The 20,581-nt window shown below is 41.9% G+C and overlaps 1 protein-coding gene across 1 annotated transcript; it reads left to right on the forward strand.

The window, feature by feature from the left end:
- The first annotated feature begins 4,076 nt into the window (after positions 1-4,076).
- Positions 4,077-17,058, forward strand: LOC141272927 (chromobox protein homolog 2-like). The gene is made up of 5 exons (XM_073684128.1): positions 4,077-4,321; positions 4,409-4,452; positions 6,797-6,862; positions 6,947-7,016; positions 9,982-17,058. The coding sequence occupies exons 1-5, from the start codon at positions 4,250-4,252 to the stop codon at positions 11,191-11,193; spliced, it is 1,464 nt and encodes a 487-aa protein (XP_073540229.1). The 5' UTR covers positions 4,077-4,249; the 3' UTR covers positions 11,194-17,058.
- The last annotated feature ends 3,523 nt before the right edge of the window (positions 17,059-20,581 follow it).

Here is a 20,581-nt window from a genome sequence, read left to right on the forward strand (position 1 = left end):
CACTTAAGGACGAGTAACATAAAAAAGGACAACCCGGCACCAAAGCTAGGCAGCATATGTAAATATATTAGTATTAATATTATTGGAAGGTAAATGCCACAATGGAAAAAGTGCAGCAGTGCTTAATCCCAAATGGGATAGTTTTTAAGTGCTGCACACGACAATCTAATCCAGTAGATAAATTTATTGTCTGTGCAAAGTAATATAAGAATCGTGTCAGCACATCAAACTATAGAATAATGCATTGAGTCACTCTTACCCATTGTTAGAAATATAGCAGCCCAGCAAGAAAAATCCTTTTGCCATAAGCAAAGGTACCTCTATGAGCCATGTAGAAGTGTGAGAAAAGAGTAGAAATAAAGCTCCTCGATAAGCCTCAGTCCTCTGTGTGAAGCCAGAGGAGAAAAAGATTTATTTTCTTTCCGTCACACACTTTTCTATCTGCTCAGAGATATGTGTGATTATGAAACAGCTCTGTCAGTTGAGAAGGAGGGTTTGGGATTTGTGTTTCTTCAGACTGCCGGAGACCATTTTATTACATTGTTGGAAAACTCTTTGAAAAAATGAACAAGCAAGATGGATGTTTTTTGCCAATTTCTGTGTAACATTGTAGACATCACTTCTATTAGCTATGAATGCTAATGGATCTTTCTGTGTTTGGCAATGGACAAATTGGGTGGGCTTAGGGAAAGGTCCAGGAAAGGTAAGATCAAGGACTTCGATTGAGAAGTGTAAAACCTATGTGGTAACCAGTGTTATAGTAAATACTTATACTTTGCCTTGATTATTATTTAGACAATTAAATATACACATATCTTTTATAATTTTGTATTTTAATATTAGCTTTATATGTGTTATTCATAAAAGCAAATAACGTAAGGCATATCTAATAGAGCTGTCTTTGCATTAAAGCTTTCCTTTGTTCTGTAAGTATAGTAAGGGTATGTGCACACGATGCAGAAATGAAGCAGAAAATTTCTGCAGCATTTCTGCATCTCCCTGGCAGAAAAAACGCATGCAGATTGTGCATGCGTTTTTCCTGCAGAATACATGCGGATCCACATGCGGATTCACATGCGTTTCCGCATGCAGATTGACAAGCACTTTCCAGGCGATAGCATCACTTGGAAAGTGCTTGACAACTAGGTCACACTGTATAAATCCATGCAAACAGCATGGATTTATACAGTGTGACCGTAAAAATTAAAACAAATAAATCTATACTCACCCCCGAGGCCCCGGTGTGTGCTGCAGCGCTCGTTCTTGTCTGGTTCCCGGCTGCCGGCATATCGCGAGACAGAGCGGTGAAGGGCCTGCGGTCACATGACTGTGACGTCACCGCAGGTCCTCAAGCGATGCCGGCATTCAGAGAGAAGACGCCGGACAGGTGAATATAAACTTTGTTATTTTATTCTTTTTTTTACAGGTACAATGGTACCCAGGTCTGGATGAGACTCTCCTCTCCTCCAGAACTGGGTACCATCCGCACATAGAGACGCATAGAAGCCGCTTGTAGAAATGTACAGTCGCGGTTTCTATGCGTTTCAATGCAAGTCAATGGCGGGAGTTAAGCTGCGCTTCCGCAAAATTAAATGACATGCTGCGGATTTTTGTACGCAGCATAAACGCTGCGGAAAAATCTGCAGCATGTGCATAGAACATGCGGAATCCCCTTGGGGACCATGGGGTGCGGATTACCTAGCATTTCACAAGCGTTTCCGCTGCGGAAATTCCGCAGCATAAACGCTTGAAAAACGCTACGTGGGCACCCAGCCTGACAACTAGGTCACACTATATAAATCCATGCAAACAGCATGGATTTATATAGTGTGACCCGAGAGAGCGGTAAAAATAAAAAATAAATGTATACTTTACCCTCTGATGGCCCACGCTGTCCTGCTCACTCCGTCTCCCTCGCCGGCAACTTTGAATTGAAAGACCTGCCGACGTCAGCGTCACGTGACCCGTCACATGACTCTGACGTCAGCACAGGTCCTTCAACTCACTGCAAAGTGCCGGGAACCAAGCAGGAGCGGTGCGCGGGCCGACAGAAGGTAAGTATACATTTATTTTTTATTTTATTCTTTTTTTACAGCTTTTTTAATGGTACCTGGGTGTGGAGGAGACTCTCCTCTTCTCCACACTCGGGTACCATCCGCACATTAGAACGCGCCAATTACGCAAGTACAAATGCAGTCTTGCGGAATTGGCGCGTTCTAATGCAAGTCAATGGCGGCGAAAACGCAGCGTTTCCGCAAAATTAATTAACATGCTGCGGATTTTTGAGCGCAGCGTTTACGTTGCGGAAAAATCCGCATCATGGGCACAGCACATGCGGATTTCAATTGGGGAACATTGCTGCCCTTCTACCATGCGTTATTAATGCGTTTCTGCGGCGTTTACGCAGCTGCAAAAATGCCGCGGAAAAGCATTAAAAACGCATCGTGTGAACTCAGCCTAAAACTAGATCTAGCCAGTTTCTAAGCAATTTTGACATCATTTACGACTTTATTTTTCCCATCTTAAATATTCCTTTTTAGGTAATGAAATGTAAGCCATTCCCACTTTCCTTATCTCTTGTGCTTAGTAATAAAAAACGTGTGACCAGTTCTGAGAATAGACGAGCCTGGGACACAGACAGATTTGGATGTGTTTCTCTTGGCTCCGATCGATCGATCGACTCTATGATTTGATCAAAACTGGCAAACGTGTGAAACCCTTTGAGTTTCTTCTAAAACTTTCTATGTAGGTTTCCACATCACCAGTGAAAAGTTGAGGGAAGGAGATGGGGATCATTTTTAGTAAATGTTGCGAGCTTGGGTTGGCAAGACCTCCATTTCTCGGTTTTGCATGAATTCTGGAACACGGATTAGTTACAAACCAGCAAAGAGAATAAGGAGCAATCAATTGACTACATTGGGGTTTGGTTTTTGCATTGTTTGCTGTATGACAATCTCTGGACGAATCCCAGCACATTGGGACTATTGGCTAGTGTACTTGGCACAACCCGTTCCTCAGACACAATCTTGTCAGCATATCTCATCTTCTTAGGCCACATTCACACATTCAGTATTTGGTCAGTATTTTACCTCAGTATTTGTAAGACAAAACCAGTAGTGGAACAGTCAGAGGAAAAGTATAATAGAAACACGTCACCAGTGTCGGACCGGGGGGCCAAGGGCCCACCAGTAACCAACTCCAGGGCCCCACTTTTCAATTTAAAGCAAATGTGACATTATCCTCAATCACAAATTTATATACCAATGAGCTGGGTAGATTGTTACACGAATAAGATGCTGCCTTTGTCTGTACATAGTGATTCAAGTATATAGTGCCAAGTACTGCTCATATAAGAGGGTGGTGGCCCACCGGAGGATTCTCCAAGCCTCCACGTCACCACTTCTGGATTTATCACCCACTCCGGATTTTATCTTACGAATACGGAGATAAAAATTCACCAAATACTGGACGTGTGAACGTGGCTTTATTGTTCCCACTGCAAACATACTGTGGATTTCCAGCTTTTCTGCTGTGTTGAACATCTGCGTATTACAGTTACAATGTGACAGAGAAGCCGATGCATGAGGAGAAACAAACAGGAATATCTGCTCCATAGACTCCTGGCGAGCACAAAGTGCCTTTATGAAAGAAATAGAGAAATACTGACAAAAAAATGCTTTTAGAAAAAATATAAAATGACATAATTTTTCAATATTTTATTTAATAGCACCATAGTACATAGAAAACCCTCACATAGCTGACATCCCCACAACTGCATCAACGTCGACAGTACGTAAGCCAGAAAAGGAAACCCAGCCTGCTGTGGTTTTATTCTTATGGCCAAAATGAGGGGACACTGTGGGGTTACCAATAATCCCCTCACGAAACCTCCTTAGTGTAGACAGCCTACACCCGGCCATAAACAGCCGAGCTTTATTACCCGCCCAATTCTTAGCCAATCACCGCCCAGTCTCATCCCGCCCTCACTTGTTGTTTCTCCCTCAGTGCAGAAGCTCGGGGACCACGCCCACATACAGGAATGTGGGCGTGTTTATGTAAATGATGCTACCTTCTCACAGCACACTCTGCCGCCCCGGATGCGCCGCTCTGTAGCACGCTCCTATTGGACGGCGGGGAAGAAGAGGCGCGCACCTCCGCTCGCTCCCGCGCTGCTTTGTGCCTTGTTCGTGGCGACTCGCGTGGATAAAGACAAAACGAGTTATTCCTGTGGCCGCCGCCCGCGGGAGCCATGGAGGAGCTGAGCGCGGTCGGGGAGCAGGTGTTCGCGGCGGAGTGCATCCTGAGCAAGAGGCTGCGGAAGGTAACTGTCCCCCCATCTGCAGCCCGTTATTGTTGCCCCGCCCCTCACCCAATATCAACTGGTGACCCTCGTCTCTTTCTCACGCAGGGCACCGCGGAATACCTGGTGAAGTGGAGGGGATGGTCCTCCAAGTGAGTACTCTGCTCTTTTGTTTGACTGCCATGTTATTCCCCAGCTGCCATGGGGAGGGTGGGGGAGTTGTGTCCACGCCCTTGTCCTGATACCCGATCTGATCGCTGCTGCGACCCCCTGTTCTGCTTGTTCGATCAGATCAGCCCTTGTTTTTGTTCTCTCCAGCCCCTTATGTTATGAGTGCACTGTCTGATCATTGGTGGTCTGCCTGCCATTACCTGTATATGGCATGGGGTACTGGACAGCGTGCAGCTAGGGGTCTATACACACTATACATACATGATATACTACGAGCAGTGGTTATGGCTACAGATGATGGACAAGCCCTATTGGGATCTGCTGTGGGTACCAAGGATTGGGCACTCTCTGTACAGTCAATGAGGGATACAGAATGCGGTACCAAGGATCGGGCACTCTCCGTACAGTCAATGAGGGATACAGAATGCGGTACCAAGGATCGGGCACTCTCTGTACAGTCAATGAGGGATACAGTATGCGGTACCAAGGATCGGGCACTCTCTGTACAGTCAATGAGGGATACAGTATGCGGTACCAAGGATCGGGCACTCTCTGTACAGTCAATGAGGGATACAGAATGCGGTACCAAGGATCGGGCACTCTCCGTACAGTCAATGAGGGATACAGTATGTGGTACCAAGGATCGGACACTCTCTGTACAGTCAATGAGGGATACAGAATGCGGTACCAAGGATCGGGCACTCTCTGTACAGTCAATGAGGGATACAGTATGTGGTACCAAGGATCGGGCACTCTCTGTACAGTCAATGAGGGATACAGTATGCGGTACCAAGGATCGGGCACTCTCCGTACAGTCAATGAGGGATACAGAATGCGGTACCAAGGATCGGACACTCTCTCCTTACAGTCAATGAGGGATACAGAATGCGGTACCAAGGATCGGGCACTCTCCGTACAGTCAACGAGGGATACAGTATGAGGTACCAAGGATCGGGCACTCTCCGTACAGTCAATGAGGGATACAGAATGAGGTGCCAAAGATCGAGCATTCTCCGTACGGTCAATGGGGAATGCAGAATGAGGTGCCAAGGATCGGGCATTCTCCGTACGGTCAATGGGGAATGCAGAATGAGGTGCCAAGGATCGGGCACTCTCCGTACGGTCAATGGGGAATGCAGAATGAGGTGCCAAGGATCGGGCACTCTCCGTACGGTCAATGGGGAATGCAGAATGAGGTGCCAAGGATCGGGCACTGTCTGTACAGTCAATGGGGAATGTCGAAGCTCACATGCACGAGGCAAAGACAGAAAGTATAGTCGCTGGCAGGTGGCGCCTGCACGTGCGAATGATCACTTCTTGTTTTCTGCACAATAAAATCTGCAGAGGAAGAAGCCACAATAACACCATTTCTGGTTTGAGGCCTATTTACCTATTTTGGACTTCGATATGCTTCATTTCTTTTTTCAGTTTCACTTTAAAATAGCCATAACGTTTTTGTTTTGTCTTTTTTTGTTGGCCTTTTTATATTTTCTTGGGTCTTTTTATATTTTCTATACATGAACTGTGCATTGTGGACATCTGTAACTAGCCTTAGACTATTGGGATAAGAGTTCAGCCAAATTTACGGTGGTTGCCACCCCCAGTTTGTTGGGATTAGTTCCAATACCAGCTGTACATGCAACTGTATGTAGTAACAGTCACTGCTGCAAATGGCATGTGCCCTCTCCCTGTGCCCCTGCTAGCCCTGAAATGCACAGTCTATTGACATGGTTGCATGATGGCGTGGGTAAGGTTTTAAGAGTGGTATTACAGTGTTTATACTGAGAGCAAAATCACTTATTTTTTCTAAAGGGAAACCTTTTTTTTTTAAGGAGCAGCAGCAATAAGTGTGTTTGGGGTTTTTTTTTTGTTTTTTCCCACAACTTATAGTTTTCACATGTTTCCCTCATGTCTTACTGGTTTGAGCCAGCTCCAAACTTTCTACCTCTTTTGAGCTAGAAAACTAAGAAGTCTAAAAATGTCTTGGTTTCAAAAACCTTTTCTCCGTTGGGTGACATTTGTGAGGGTTTTAGAATAATTGTTACTTTGTTCACAGTAAGGCTATGTTCGCAGTCCACGCAGCGTTTTTGTAGTATTTTTATACTGCAGCCAAAACCTGCTTTCTTGGTGGTAAAAAAATGCTGAAAGAATTGACACGCTGCCGTTCTCATTCAGTAAAAAAAAAAAAAAAAGCGTGTGCATGAGATTTCTGAAGTCTAGTAGCTTTTTCTGGTACTGTAAAATGCAGTTTCTAATCTGTATAAAAAAGATACAAGTGAACATAGCCTAATCTCCTTTTTGTCTTTTTTTTTTTTTTTTGCACAGGCACAATAGCTGGGAGCCAGAGGCAAATATTCTAGACCCACGACTCCTTCTGGCATTCCAGAAGAGGTAAGAATATGCCTTTTGGCCATTATTTGTTGGGACATTTTTGTTTATTTTGTTAGAAACTACTGGAAATCTTACTATTTTTAGGGAACAGGAAAAAGAGCTACGGAACAGACGAAGAGGAAAAAGACCACGGGGAAGACCACGTAAAAATGTGGTGAGTATGCAGTGTTCTTCAGAAGGACTCAAAATCTAAGCTATTGTTATGTAAGGCATAGATTGTGCATGATGGGTCCGTGAGCTGTAAATAACATCTGTTAATGTTCAAGTCCAGCTTTATACCTTAGGACAGGTCAATTAATGTGTATGTGGAGGCGTATGTCTCCGGACTCCCTCCTTCAATGTGGTTGAGAAAGATCATGCATGTTAGGACTCTAGTATGCCCAATCTTTTGTTACTCTGTAAACCATATAGCTCTGATTTCATACAGAGATTTTTCAAATTAAATTATATGGCATCAGTGAACTTAAAATGGTTTGTTTCATCGTCTGCTATAAATTATTATATATAAGTACCATATACCCGCAGTCTACATGGTTATAATACTGTCCTGTAAGGACTAATCAAATAGTTATAAGAAGCCAAAAGTTAAATTGTTTAAAGGGAATCTGTCACCCCCCCCCGGCACTTATCGGACATCTAATATGGGCATACAGGTGATAGAAATGTAAATCTATACCTACCTGTATGCCTCATATTAGAGGTCTAGTTGCTGTGAAATTTCTTTTTATTACTATGCCGAGGCCAACAAGACGTCCCTCCTCCTGTATTAATTGCCCCCCCCCCCTTCTCCCCTAAACGTCACAGTGCCCTGTGACGTGCAGTTGCCGCGGCCAAATCCCGCACCTGCGCACTTCTTCCTCTCTTCTATTCTCATTGTAAAGGTGGGTGCATATACAATACAGACCAAAAGTTTGGACACACCTTCTCGTTTAAAGATTTTTCTGTATTTTCATGACTATGAAAATTGTACATTCACACTGAAGGCATCAAAACTATGAATTAACACATGTGGAATTATATACTTAACAAAAAAGAGTGAAACAACTGAAACTATGTCTTACATTCTAGGTTCTTCAAAGTAGCCACCTTTTGCTTTGATGACTGCTTTGCACACTCTTGGCATTCTCTTGATGCGCTTCAAGAGGTAGTCACCGGAAATGGTCTTCCAACAATCTTGAAGGAGTTCCCAGAGATGCTTAGCACTTGTTGGCCCTTTTGCCTTCACTCTGCGGTCCAGCTCACCCCAAACCATCTCGATTGGGTTCAGGTCTGGTGGCTGTGGAGGCCAGGTCAGCTGGCGTAGCACCCCATCACTCTCCTGCTTGGTCAAATAGCCCTTACATAGCCTGGAGGTGTGTTTGGGGTCATTGTCCTGTTGAAAAATAAATGATGGTCCAACTAAACGCTAACCGGATGGAATAGCATGCCACTGCAAGATGCTGTGGTAGCCATGCTGGTTCAGTATGCCTTCAATTTTGAATAAATCCCCAACAGTGTCACTAGCAAAGCACCCCCACACCATCACACCTCCTCCATGCTTCACGGTGGGAGCCAGGCATGTAGAGTCCATCCGTTCCCCTTTTCTGCATCACACAAAGACACGGTGGTTGGAACCAAAGATCTCAAATTTGGACTCATCAGACCAAAGCACAGATTTCCACTGGTCTAATGTCCATTCCTTGTGTTCTTTAGCCCAAACAAGTCTCTTCTGCTTGTTGCCTGTCCTTAGCAGTGGTTTCCTAGCAGCTATTTTGCCATGAAGGCCTGCTGCACAAAGTCTCCTCTTAACAGTTGTTGAACAGATGTGTCTGCTGCTAGAGCTCTGTGTGGCATTGACTTGGTCACTAATCTGAGCTGCTGTTAACCTGCGATTTCTGAAACTGGTGACTTGGATAAACTTATCCTCAGAAGTAGAGGTGACTCTTGGTCTTCCTTTCCTGGGGTGGTCCTCATGTGAGCCAGTTTCTTTGTAGCGCTTGATGGTTTTTGCAACTGCACTTGGGGACACTTTCAAAGTTTTCCCAATTTTTTGGACTGACTGACCTTCATTTCTTAAAGTAATGATGGCCACTCGTTTTTCTTTACTTAGCTGCTTTTTTCTTGCCATAATACAAATTCTAACAGTCTATTCAGTAGGACTATCAGCTGTGTATCCACCTGACTTCTGCACAACACAACTGATGGTCCCAACCCCATTTATAAGGCAAGAAATCCCACTTATTAAACCTGACAGGGCACACCTGTGAAGTGAAAACCATTTCCGGTGACTACCTCTTGAAGCTCATCAAGAGAATGGCAAGAGTGTGCAAAGCAGTCATCAAAGCAAAAGGTGGCTACTTTGAAGAACCTAGAATATAAGACATATTTTCAGTTGTTTCATACTTTTTTGTTAAGTATATAATTCCACATGTGTTAATTCATACTAATTCCACATGTGTTAATTCATAGTTTTGATGCATTCAGTGTGAATGTACAATTTTCATAGTCATGAAAATACAGAAAAATCTTTATATGAGAAGGTGTGTCCAAACTTTTGGTCTGTACTGTACATATGGTTCCTAACGATGACCATGCAAGGAGGAAGTGGGGAGAGCACCTTAGTGTTGTGCACGCCGGAGGTCTTGTGCGCAGGCAAGTCACAGTAACTCGCCTGCGCACAAGATCCCTCCTGTACAATGAGCATAGAAGGGAGGAAGAAGTGTGCGGGAGTTGGTCGCGGCAACTGCACGTCACAGGGCATTGTGATGTGCAGGGGAGGGGAGAAACATTATAATTAATACAGGAGGCGGGGGATTTCTTGTGGGCCTCCAAGGCATCAGAAACCTGTGGGAATAAAAAGAAATTTCACAGCAACTAAACCTCTAATATGAGGCATACTGGTAGGTATAGATTTACATCACCTGTATGCCCATATTAGTAGATCAGCTAAGTCCCAGGGGGTGACAGATTCCCTTTAATGAAGTGTATTTAACAAATGCTGTCCACAATTTGGTACTTGTCATTCAAAGCGTGTCTTAGTCTGTCTTGGTCTTATTTTTTATTTTATTTTTATTTTTTCCTTAGATAAACCTCATTGTCATTTACGGATTTTATTGACTTTTTTTGTTTTTTTACAATAGGAGTCTGAAGTGCCACCAAAACCCAAATCAAGCAGCTCTTCTTCCTCATCCTCTACTTCAAACTCGTCCTCATCCTCCTCTTCATCATCTTCATCTTCGTCCTCATCAGATGACAGTGAGGCAGAAACTCAGCACTGTCCAAAGCCACGGGATTCCCACCCAGTTCCACAGAAGAAAGCACAAGCTGTGGTAGTAAGGCCAGAGTTAAAAGAGCAACTTCGCAAGAAGAGGGGAAGAAAACCATTGCTTCCTGATCAAAAAATCCCTAGGAGGACCAAGGGAGCAAAGCCAGGACCTAAAAGTGCAGCAGAAAAATTACAGTCTGCTCATAATGTACAAGGATTCTCCACTCTTAAAGCCAATTCCAAAGACTTATCTGTACCCAGCAGTAACCGACAGTTGTCTGCAGAATTGCTTTCCAACATTGCAAAAAGCACTCTTAGCCACCCCAACGGGAATTCCACCCGAAACTTAAGCTGGCAGAGCTCAATTGTGCATTATATGAACCGGATAGCCCAAAACAACCCTCAGGTAGGCAGGAAGCCGGTGACTTCAGCATTACATTCCAAACGAATCTGTCAGACTGCAGAATCTAAAGGTGCCTCCAAGATGCAGATTGATCTTGGCCCATCTGCCCCGAAAACAGTAAAACTTGATACTGAAGAGCACATAAATCCGCAGACAAATCAGTCTACTCCAAGGCCTGGAATAGCTAACAGAGAAACAACCCAAACATTAAATCTTCATAACAAAACTCAAGGTGGGCAGGGTGCGGGAACACTAAGTGGTACATCTTCTGTTCATGTTGCTCAGAAAAATAATGCTCCTCCGAAAAATAGCAATCCTCCTTCACATGGGATAGCGACTGATTTTAAGGCTGAAAAAATGGGTAGAAAAAGTGGAGGGATAAGCCAAGTAAGGACTGGGCTTCCCGGATCCACAAGAGATGTCCCTACTTCTGAGCGTGGACAGCAGGCAGAGCCTCGCAAAGATCTAGCAGAGTTGAGCACAGGTGATGATAGCAGTTTGGACTCTGACCATGATTCATCACTTTCCAGCCAGGACATGTCTGTCCAGGCTAGCCAAGACTGGAAACCAGCTCGCAGTCTGCTTGAGCATGTTTTTGTGACTGATGTCACTGCCAATCTCATCACAGTTACTGTAAAGGAGTCTCCCACCAGTGTTGGCTTCTTTAACATGCGGCCTTACTGAGAGCAGAAAATGGCAGTATACAACCAAAATGTGTGAAGTCTGCCTCATATTTGAGAGGTTTTATCTAGGTGTTAGTTTAAAGGTTGATACTATCCCATGGTGGTGTTTAATAATTTGTGTCAATTTTAGTGTTTCCTTAACCTAAGCTGTACTCAGTGTAGCTTCTAAAAGGAATATCTATGTGCTAATATTTAGACAACCCCCGGCTCTGTATGGTGCATGTTTTTGGAGTCAGGTTGTCAAAAATGGATGACGTGTTAAGGATATAATTGATCAAATTAAATTTTGAGAAGTGTAGCAGGTTTGACTTTGAGAGGTTGTATATTTGGCTGTTAGTTGCCAGAAGTACTATTTTTATTATTTAGGAGATATATTACGGATATTTTAGACTGCTAGAAGAGGTGTGCAAACTTTATTTGTTGTATAAAGAACCCTAAAGACCAAGCTCGTGTAATGAGCGAGAGCTCTGTAGGTGCTTTGTTTACCTTACTCCAGCTGTTCTTTCCGGCCCTGCCTTATTCATTTAGCACTTTTGTGACTCATGCAAACCAGAGCAATAGACAAAAGTAATGCATATTCATACAGGTCAAGCCTTAAAATGATATATAATTAGAAAAAAATTAATTGCATATGAACATTCTAAAGCCGAAAGAATTTGCCAAAAATGTAGGTGATCATCACATGTGATAACAATCTAGCTAATATAGATTAATGTTTGTTTCATTGTCTTAGTGTTAAAGATGCATGAGGAAAGATTGAGATGTGTTCACTAACTTTCAGTAATAGTCGTAAAGTGGTTGGATTTCTGAAAAGGCAGAGATCGTGCTATGATCATCATATTGACGAAAGAGCCCTGGTTTTTAAAGAAGTACTTGGTTCACATTTTTCCAACAGTGATGCAGGCTTTGTTCTAAACTAATTTGTGAGTATCCAAGAGAGAGTGCACCCAGTGTTACTGAACTTGCCAATAAGATGCATTTCATTTGGAACTTTATCCACCTAATTGCAGCATATACGGGAAATCTGCGTGTGGCATTTGTGAAGTAAAAGCTTGCATTTGATGGTGTCACAGGCACAATTACTGAGAATGTACTTGTACATTGTTGATCAAAGTTTGCTGTGGCCTTAAAATTTTGATTTCTTTTTGATGCATCCTCTTCTTTTATGCTGGTTAGTTCAAGTGACATCTAATTTTATGGAAGTTTCAAAAGCTTGTTGCGTGTAAATTCTCATCTTTGGCATTATGTCTCACTGTATGATCACCTGTGCTAATTTACTTAGTGTGTAAAAGGTCACTTTTTTCTGTACATGTAGCATTAGTGACCTAAACTTTATGTTTACATGAAGTATCACTGGCCTTAACAGTTTTGCATTTCTGGGGCATCTCAATTGTAGAGGCAGATAACCATAAGTATGGTTTAGTTTAGAAGATGTTATAGCACATGGCCATTATCCAAATCTTGATTGTGCCTTTCTTTTGTGGTTTGAACCTGGGTGTCATGTTGCTAATTAGAACATGTTTTATGGTTGGTGGATGGCAGAATACAGATTTGCTAGATGTTTTACTAGTGATTGTGATTATCTGATTGGAAAATCATCACAAGTGCTGTCCCATAAACATTAATCAAGACTTATTGGATGGGAATAAGGCGTGGGCAGCTTGATATAATGCTACAGCATCTCTACCTCCTTGGTTGGATACAGCTAATAAGCTTATGGTGGGAGTGAGCAGTAAACCTTATCTGTGTAACGCCACACTATCATAATAAAAGGACTATTAGGAAGGGGAAAGTAGGAAAAGTGTGGATATATAGGTACATTTAAAATTCATACACTTTATTAATTTGTTAAAAATCCTATAAGTACAAAATTACTCATGCATCTATAAATGCATTTAAGGCTACCATCTATTATAATATAATGATGGTACCCACTAATGAATCTGGCTAAATGAGGTGTAGGACAAATTTGGGACGCCTCAGTCCAATCCCTCTAATATGGGACCGTGGTTATGTATTGTACATGATATCCCCATATATTGGAATAGTCTTGATGTTTATATCAGGTGAAGCAGTTTTCTCATGAGATTGGGAATATTGGATTGCTAGATGCTACCATAGCAAATTGTGATTTTATTACCCCACATGTCATATATAAATTTGCCTATTCGGCACAACTGGTCACCACCTGAATAACATATGTCCCTTAACTGACAATTGTCTAGCGGTTAGTGGTATTATGGCGGTGAGGGGTATTCCTCCCCGATCACCACTACCTCACTGCCCAATCACGCAGTTGTCCATCATGAACTGCACAGTGTGTCCATCATAAAAGGACTCCTTTAGAGACTGCAGAACATAACTATCAGGAACTGATAATTTAGATTGCATAAAAAAAGACCTGACAAGATCACCAACGTGTTTTAAAGCCAATTTTTTTTGTAGCTTCATTTGTTTGAGTAACGCAATGTGTATTTGTTCCAAGACAGTGTGTCCTAACTAGTGAGCTTTAATATCCTGGCCAGTTATCAAGCCAAAGGATACCTAGGCAATATCCCAAAGTAGCCTTACAGAAGACTCGGTAGTAAATAAAATGACACCACAAAAGACTGAAACAGGAATTGACTAAAGTCACTCAAATCACATGGAGTTTGCAGTACAACTTTAGATCATTTATTCTAATGCGTTTTAAGTTTACACCTGTGTGGCCTATTTGAAGTGTGTTGTCATAATGGAAAAAGCATTCTAATAGCCACACTATTCATAAAAACGTATGCAGGAGCAAAGCAGATCATTGCGTCACACCCTGTCAGATGTTAACAAGAAGGTCAAACCTTAAATACGCATATGTCTTCATGCATCGGTCAAGGCGTTTATACTTGGGTGCCAGAATCTCACTAGTTTACTTCTGGAACCTGAGAAAGCAAGGCTTTAGTTGCTTGCATGAACCTAAACCTAATTTGCTTGTATTGGTTTTGCTGCATGTCCATGATTTTATGGTACAATTCTGAGTGACAAGTTACCTGTAATGATATTAATCACCAGAAAGCTTTAATTCAAGTGCATAGCTAACCACTCTAAGAGTGTGATCCTGCTCAGCCGAAAAAGGAGCTCTCCCAACTAAAGCCGACAATGAATAATACTGTCACCTCTCCTGACTACCCTACATACACTACTAAACTTGCATGTTTAGATTTGTAAAGTAATCCAATCTTGCCCTGTTGTGCTGTCCCTAGGGATCTCTCCGTAGATATCAGCTGCAACTTGCTAACTGGTCACCATTTTTTATTTTGGATATTCTGATGACTAACTGACAATAAAGGGAACAAAATTAATTTGAAGGACATTCAATACTGGAAGCAAAACTACTGTCCAGTCTCTGGATTAGACATCCATTATGCCCACTAAGCCCCATTGTGGGGTACACCTAAGGAGAAGGGGTCAGAAAGTATCAAAAGTATTAGCCTCTGTTCTTTTGTAGTGGCTAATCAGATACTATTGGCAATGAAGGGAAGCAGCAGTCTGTCACATTATCAGTCACCATGACAAAAACAAGGATGATTCAGTTTGAAAAGTACTTTTTATTTAATTTTTCTACAATTTTTTTTTTGGGGGGGGGGGGGCTGGGTTTGATTTTATATTTGCGTATAAACTGTTAGTGCATTTTTTATAAAGTGCCTTTCAGTCTCAGAAGAATTTGCAGTACTACACCAGATAATCTTGGCTAATGCATTTGGGGTTTAATCCTCCAGGGCCCTTGTAGGTCACATTTGAAGTTTTTGTTAGTATCATTAAAATTCAGATATTTGAAAAACTTGTAGATGGACTGAATTCCCTTGTGACTTAGAGGTGGAGGTAACTGCAAAATAGACGTTTCATTCAGTGGAGAAAGCATTAACCAAAAACTTGAAGTGCTCACAATCATAACTACTTCCTTTCAATGAAAAAGTTGCCTTCGCCATTTTTTAAGAGAAGGCGCACTAGAGAAATAGTTCAGCGTTGCTATTTAAATGTCTTGGCAGAATGCAGACTGCCACCTATGATGACCTGTATTCTGTACTTTTAGCAGCAAGCATAGTCTGCTAATGGTAAACAGGGAAGCAATACAGGGAACCTGTCACCAGAAAAAAACGCTATTCACCTGCAGATATGGGGTTAATCTGCAGGTTAATAGCGTTATTAACCTGCCCGGTGACCTCACTTAAATGAATGCTGTGGGGAGAAAATGAACTTTATTCCCCCTGACGGGCAGATTAACCCCATATCTGCAGGTTAGTAGCATGTTTTCTGGTGACAGGTTCCCTTTTTTAAGAAAGCTCACTGCAACTTTCTTGCTTGTATTTTCAGGCTGATTCCTTATACTAGGAGTTGCTAATTATTTTATTCCTTTAGGCTGGGCCTACACAGTTACATTTGTCGTGCAACAGCATTTCTTAGTGAAGTTGCAAAAAAAAAAAAAAAAACTGTGCAACTTGTTTTTGCACAAAGTCAGAACTCTTATTTACTGAAAGAAAAAAACTGCCAAGTTGTGACATGTGTCTTGTGACCTGCTTGTCAGAGACTTCAATGCCAGCTGGATAAGACAGAAAATCCAACTCCTTTCTGACTATCACAGCATGTAGCTATGCGACATCATAGGAAAATAGTAAATGTGATATCACAATACGACTGTGATTTTGGTTTCGCTTGTGAAATGTCGTTGTGTAGGCCAAGTCTTAATATAGCAACGATTGCTCACCTGTATGTTAAGGTAATCTGAAATGCAAGTCTGAACTGTGTGTTTAATGCAGATTTGTCTTCTTTTTTTTGGAAACAGGGTTAGGGTGCTTTCACATTGTGCTTTTCTCCATCGGGGCTCGTGTCCGAACCCCCCCTTCCCCCGCAAGGCGGGATTCGGACTTATGCACCGATGGGAGCCATAGACCATTATGATGCTGGCAGAGCGAATGTGCTCTCTGACGTGCATTTCCAGGCATGTATGCAGTTTACTATGTCTGAGCGCCCGACTCCAGTAGGTGTACACACCCAGAAATGATGCACGTCAGAGTGCACTTTCACTCTGCTGGCACAATTATAGTCTGTGGTCCCATCGGCACATATGTCCGACTCCCGTTTTGTGGGGGGGGATGGGGTGGTTGGGACTCAAGCCCAGACGGGACACACGAACGTGGAGAGAAGCACAATGTGAAAGCACCCTTAAGACAAAGGCTTTAATCGCAATATAAACTTGCATCTTACTAGTTTGAAGAAACATGTAAAGTTGTAAACCTAATTCACGGCAATTGGTGAACAGTACATATTGAGAGGGGTTTTTTAACCTCTTTCCTACTTTAACATCCACCAGCGATGCATTTTCCTTTAAACATTTTAGGAAAATGTGCCTTTTTTTTCTTTTAACGAAAGCTCTCATTTCTTTTGTCCACTGTCAAGAAAACAGGCTTGACACATTACTGGGCAAAATGTTTTACTAGAATTGTTTTGACCTCACCTTTGCCTTCTAATTAACTCATGCAAGTTGATAACCTCTACCTTTCCTAATTTGTAAGTGTTAGACTTATCTCAGTTTTATAGAAATCTATTTTTTTAAATGTACTTTTGTAAAATATTGCTTCTGTGCTGACATTATACAGATAGACCTACTGTATCTTTTGGTATTGTTTAATTTTTTTTTTTCATTGATTGTTTTTTGTTCCTTGTTTAATACTTTGTGTTCTAACTTTTTACCCCATTTTGCTTTTTAGTTTTTTAGGCATCTGTTTAATTTATTTCCTAAAACACTAGAACAGTGTGCGTCAACAAACCTTTTGTACTCGTTTGCATTCTGTATTGCGTTGCATATCAATAAAATATTTTTGTAATCTTTTAACATGTTCCAACTATTTGGGTTATATATTTTCAAACAAAGTACTGTGCAAAAGTTTTAGGGTATGTGCACACGTTGACTATTTCGTGTGCAGAAATTTCTTCACCATTTCTGCATCTCTTGGTAGGAAAAGGCAGCCTCAAAAATATTGCGTTTTTGCCTGTGTTTTTTCAGTGCATTCAATGGGTGAAAAACCACAGGCAAAAACGTGCAGAGAATTGACATGCTGCAGATCATTTTCTGCACCAAATCTGCAAGTCAAAAATACTCAACGTGTGACTGTGCATGACACTTCAGGTTTCTCATTCACTTTGCTGGCATCAGGTTTTGCTAGCAAATCTGCATGGCAAAAACGCACCACATCTGCAACATGTGCACACAGCCTTAGGCAGGTGTGGATAAAAAATGCCACCAAGTAGGAATGCTTTATCCCTTTGCCGACATATGACCTACCGGTACCTCCTGCAAATAAACGTACCAGTACGTCATGGCGATCGCGCACTATTGCTGCCAGGAACTGTGCTTAAGTTATAGCCGAGCTCCGGTTGTTACAGCCAGTGACCGTGCCTGCACTTCCTCTGGTTGTTTAACCCTCTAATGCTGCAATCAATAGCGAATGCAGCATTTTAGAAGGCTAAGAGAGGGAGGGGGCTCCATCTCCCAACAGTCTTTCTTCCACCCAAACGGCACCCCCCATGACACAATCACTGGCTGCCGATGTTTGTTTGCCATGGTACCCCAAGGTCAAATAATGACATCTGGGTATGCCAGCTATGGTGCCTCTGTTAGATCATGCCAGGATCATGGTCTTAAAGGCATTTTGTCAGTGAAACACTGACAGTTGTAAGTGTGAATCATTGCTGTACATATGTTGCAATGCATTACACAAGTGATCAGAGTAATAAAAATGAAAGTCCCATTAACCCCTTACTGGCCTGGGGCGTATTAGTACGCCCCAGGCCATCACCCCCGATTCAGTGAGGGCTCCGGCTCTGAGCCCGCACTGAACCGGGCACATGTCAGCTGTAAGAATCAGCTGACATGTGCCCGCAACAGCCGCGGGTGGAATCGCGATCCACCCGCGGCTGTTAACATGTTAAATGCCGCTGTCAATCTCTGACAGCGGCATTTAACATCGCCGCGCCGGAAGCGGATCACTTACCCCACCCATCGGTGACCCGTCACGTGATCGCGGGTCACCTATGGGTGGGCATGACAACCCTGGGTCTGCAGCATACCCCAGTGGTTGTCATGTACAGATTGCTATAAGCACCACCTAGTGGTCGTCGCTCATAGCACAGGAGCATTTCTGCTACATAGAGGTGATCTGTTCATCACCTCTATGTAGCAGAGGCGACCAGACAGTTGCGGCTTCTATTCTCCTATGGAGACTATAGAAGCAAGCAAAAAGTGTTTAAAAAAAAAAAAATTGTTTAAAAATATTAAAACAAGATAAAAGTTTAAATCACCCCCATTCAAAATAAAATAATAAATAAAGCCCACATACACATATTTGGTACTGCCGCGTTCAGAATCGCCCGATCCATCAATATAAAAGAAGAATTAATCAGATCGGTAAACGGCATAACGGGAAGAAAATTCCAACCGCCAGAACTACGTTTTTTCGGTCGCCGCAACTTTGCAATAAAATGCAATAACGGGCGATCAAAACATCGTATCTACCCCAAAATGGTATCAATAAAAACGTCAGCCCGGCACGCAAAAAATAAGCCCTCACCCGGCCCTAGATCCCGAAAAATAGAGGCGCTACGGTTCTCGGAAAATGGCCCTTTTTTTTTTTTTTTCAAAGCAAACTTTGGATTTCTTTTCACCACTTAAAAAAGAACCCATACATGTTTGGTATCTACGAACTTGTAATGACCTCGTTATGACCTGGAGAATAATAATGGCAGGTCATTTTAGCATCCAGTGAACGAGGAAAGCAAAAAAAAAAACAACTGTGGAATTGCAATTTCACCGCACTTGGAATTTTTTTCCCGTTTTCCAGTACACGATATGGTAAAACTGGTAGAGGCGTTTAAAAGTACATCTCGTCCTGCAAAAAATAAGACCTCACATGGCCATATTGCCCAAAAAATAAAAACGATATGGCTCTGGGAACAAGGGGAGCAAAAAACGAAAATGCAAAAAAACGGGAAATCCCAAGGTCGCGAAGGGGTTAAGGGAAGTAAAAAAAAAAAATCTAAATAAAATATCATGCCACTAAATACATATATTTATGTAAAAACAAAAATAAAGTAGATACCGCCTCATCTGGAGCAATTTGATCTAAAAATATTCAAACCATTAAACCCCTACACTGAATACCGTAAAAAAAAAGTAGCAAAAACTTTTTTCATCAAAAAGCGGACAAAGTGGAATAACACGCAATCAAAAAGTCATGTAAGTTGAAATTGTATCCCCGAAAACGTCATCTTGTCCCACCAAAAAATAAGCCCTCATACAGTTGCCAACGGGAAAAAAAATTATAGTTGTTAAAATATCACCATGCAAAAACAATTTTTTAAATATGTTTTGCTGCTTTTACACAAAAAAAACAAGCAAAAAAAAAACTATAAATGTGGTAGCTATACTTTATTCGTACAGTTGTCTTATCGGAGAACGTCGTAAAAAAAAAATATATAACGGAGTTGCTAGTTTTTTGGTCATTCTACCTCCCAAAAAGCGCAGTAGATAGTGATCAAAAAATATAATGTGCCAAAAATGGTACCAATAAAATTTCCAACTCCTCCCTCAAATGACTGACAACAGAAAAGTTAAAAAAAACTATAGCCTTCAAAATATGGTGATGCAAAGAAAACTTTATTTTGTAAAAAAAAAAGCGTTTAGTGTGATAGTCGCCAAACATAAAAAAAAAATATAAATGTGGCATCTCTAATCTTAGTGATCCAAAGAATAAAGCTGCCTTATCACTTATACTGCACAGTGAACAGCATAACAAATAAAACAAATTCTTGACCTGCTGTTGGATTTTTTTTAATTTCCTTTCTGCCTTTCAAAGCTCGCAATAAGGCTTGGTGAACATTTATCCTGCACTCTACATTGAGCGCTTACACTGGGGTTTATGTGAAAAACGTGATTCAGACAAAATTCTCAACAGAAAATTAACTCTGAGGCAGATATGAAGTCATTTTGAACTCCCGCCTGGCCAATGATCCATCAGGGTCAGTCTTCTAGGTGTTTTTTTTAGGTGTGCGTAACACCGCGGTCGACCACGGACACAGATGAACAGAGGCCAGACAGAGTCCAGAGTAACTGCTGCCTCATTATTGAAAAGATCCGTCCTGGGTTTCATCTGAATAATGTATTTTGGAGATGTAAATTTAAGCTCTGATGTAAGTGCTCAGCGTAGAGCTCAGGATAACTGATCCAAAATGTTCTGTACCCAAAAATGGTACCAATGGCGTTCAACTCAACCCATGAAAAAACATGTTCCCACGCACGTCCATCATCTATTAATGGAAATATTAGGGGGCTTACACAGTACGGATAGAACAAAGGCTCT

This window comes from Phyllobates terribilis, unplaced genomic scaffold (genome assembly GCF_046119375.1).
Source record: "Phyllobates terribilis strain yellow unplaced genomic scaffold, ASM4611937v1 Scaffold_5__5_contigs__length_657084704, whole genome shotgun sequence".
Taxonomy (NCBI): Eukaryota; Metazoa; Chordata; class Amphibia; order Anura; family Dendrobatidae; genus Phyllobates; species Phyllobates terribilis.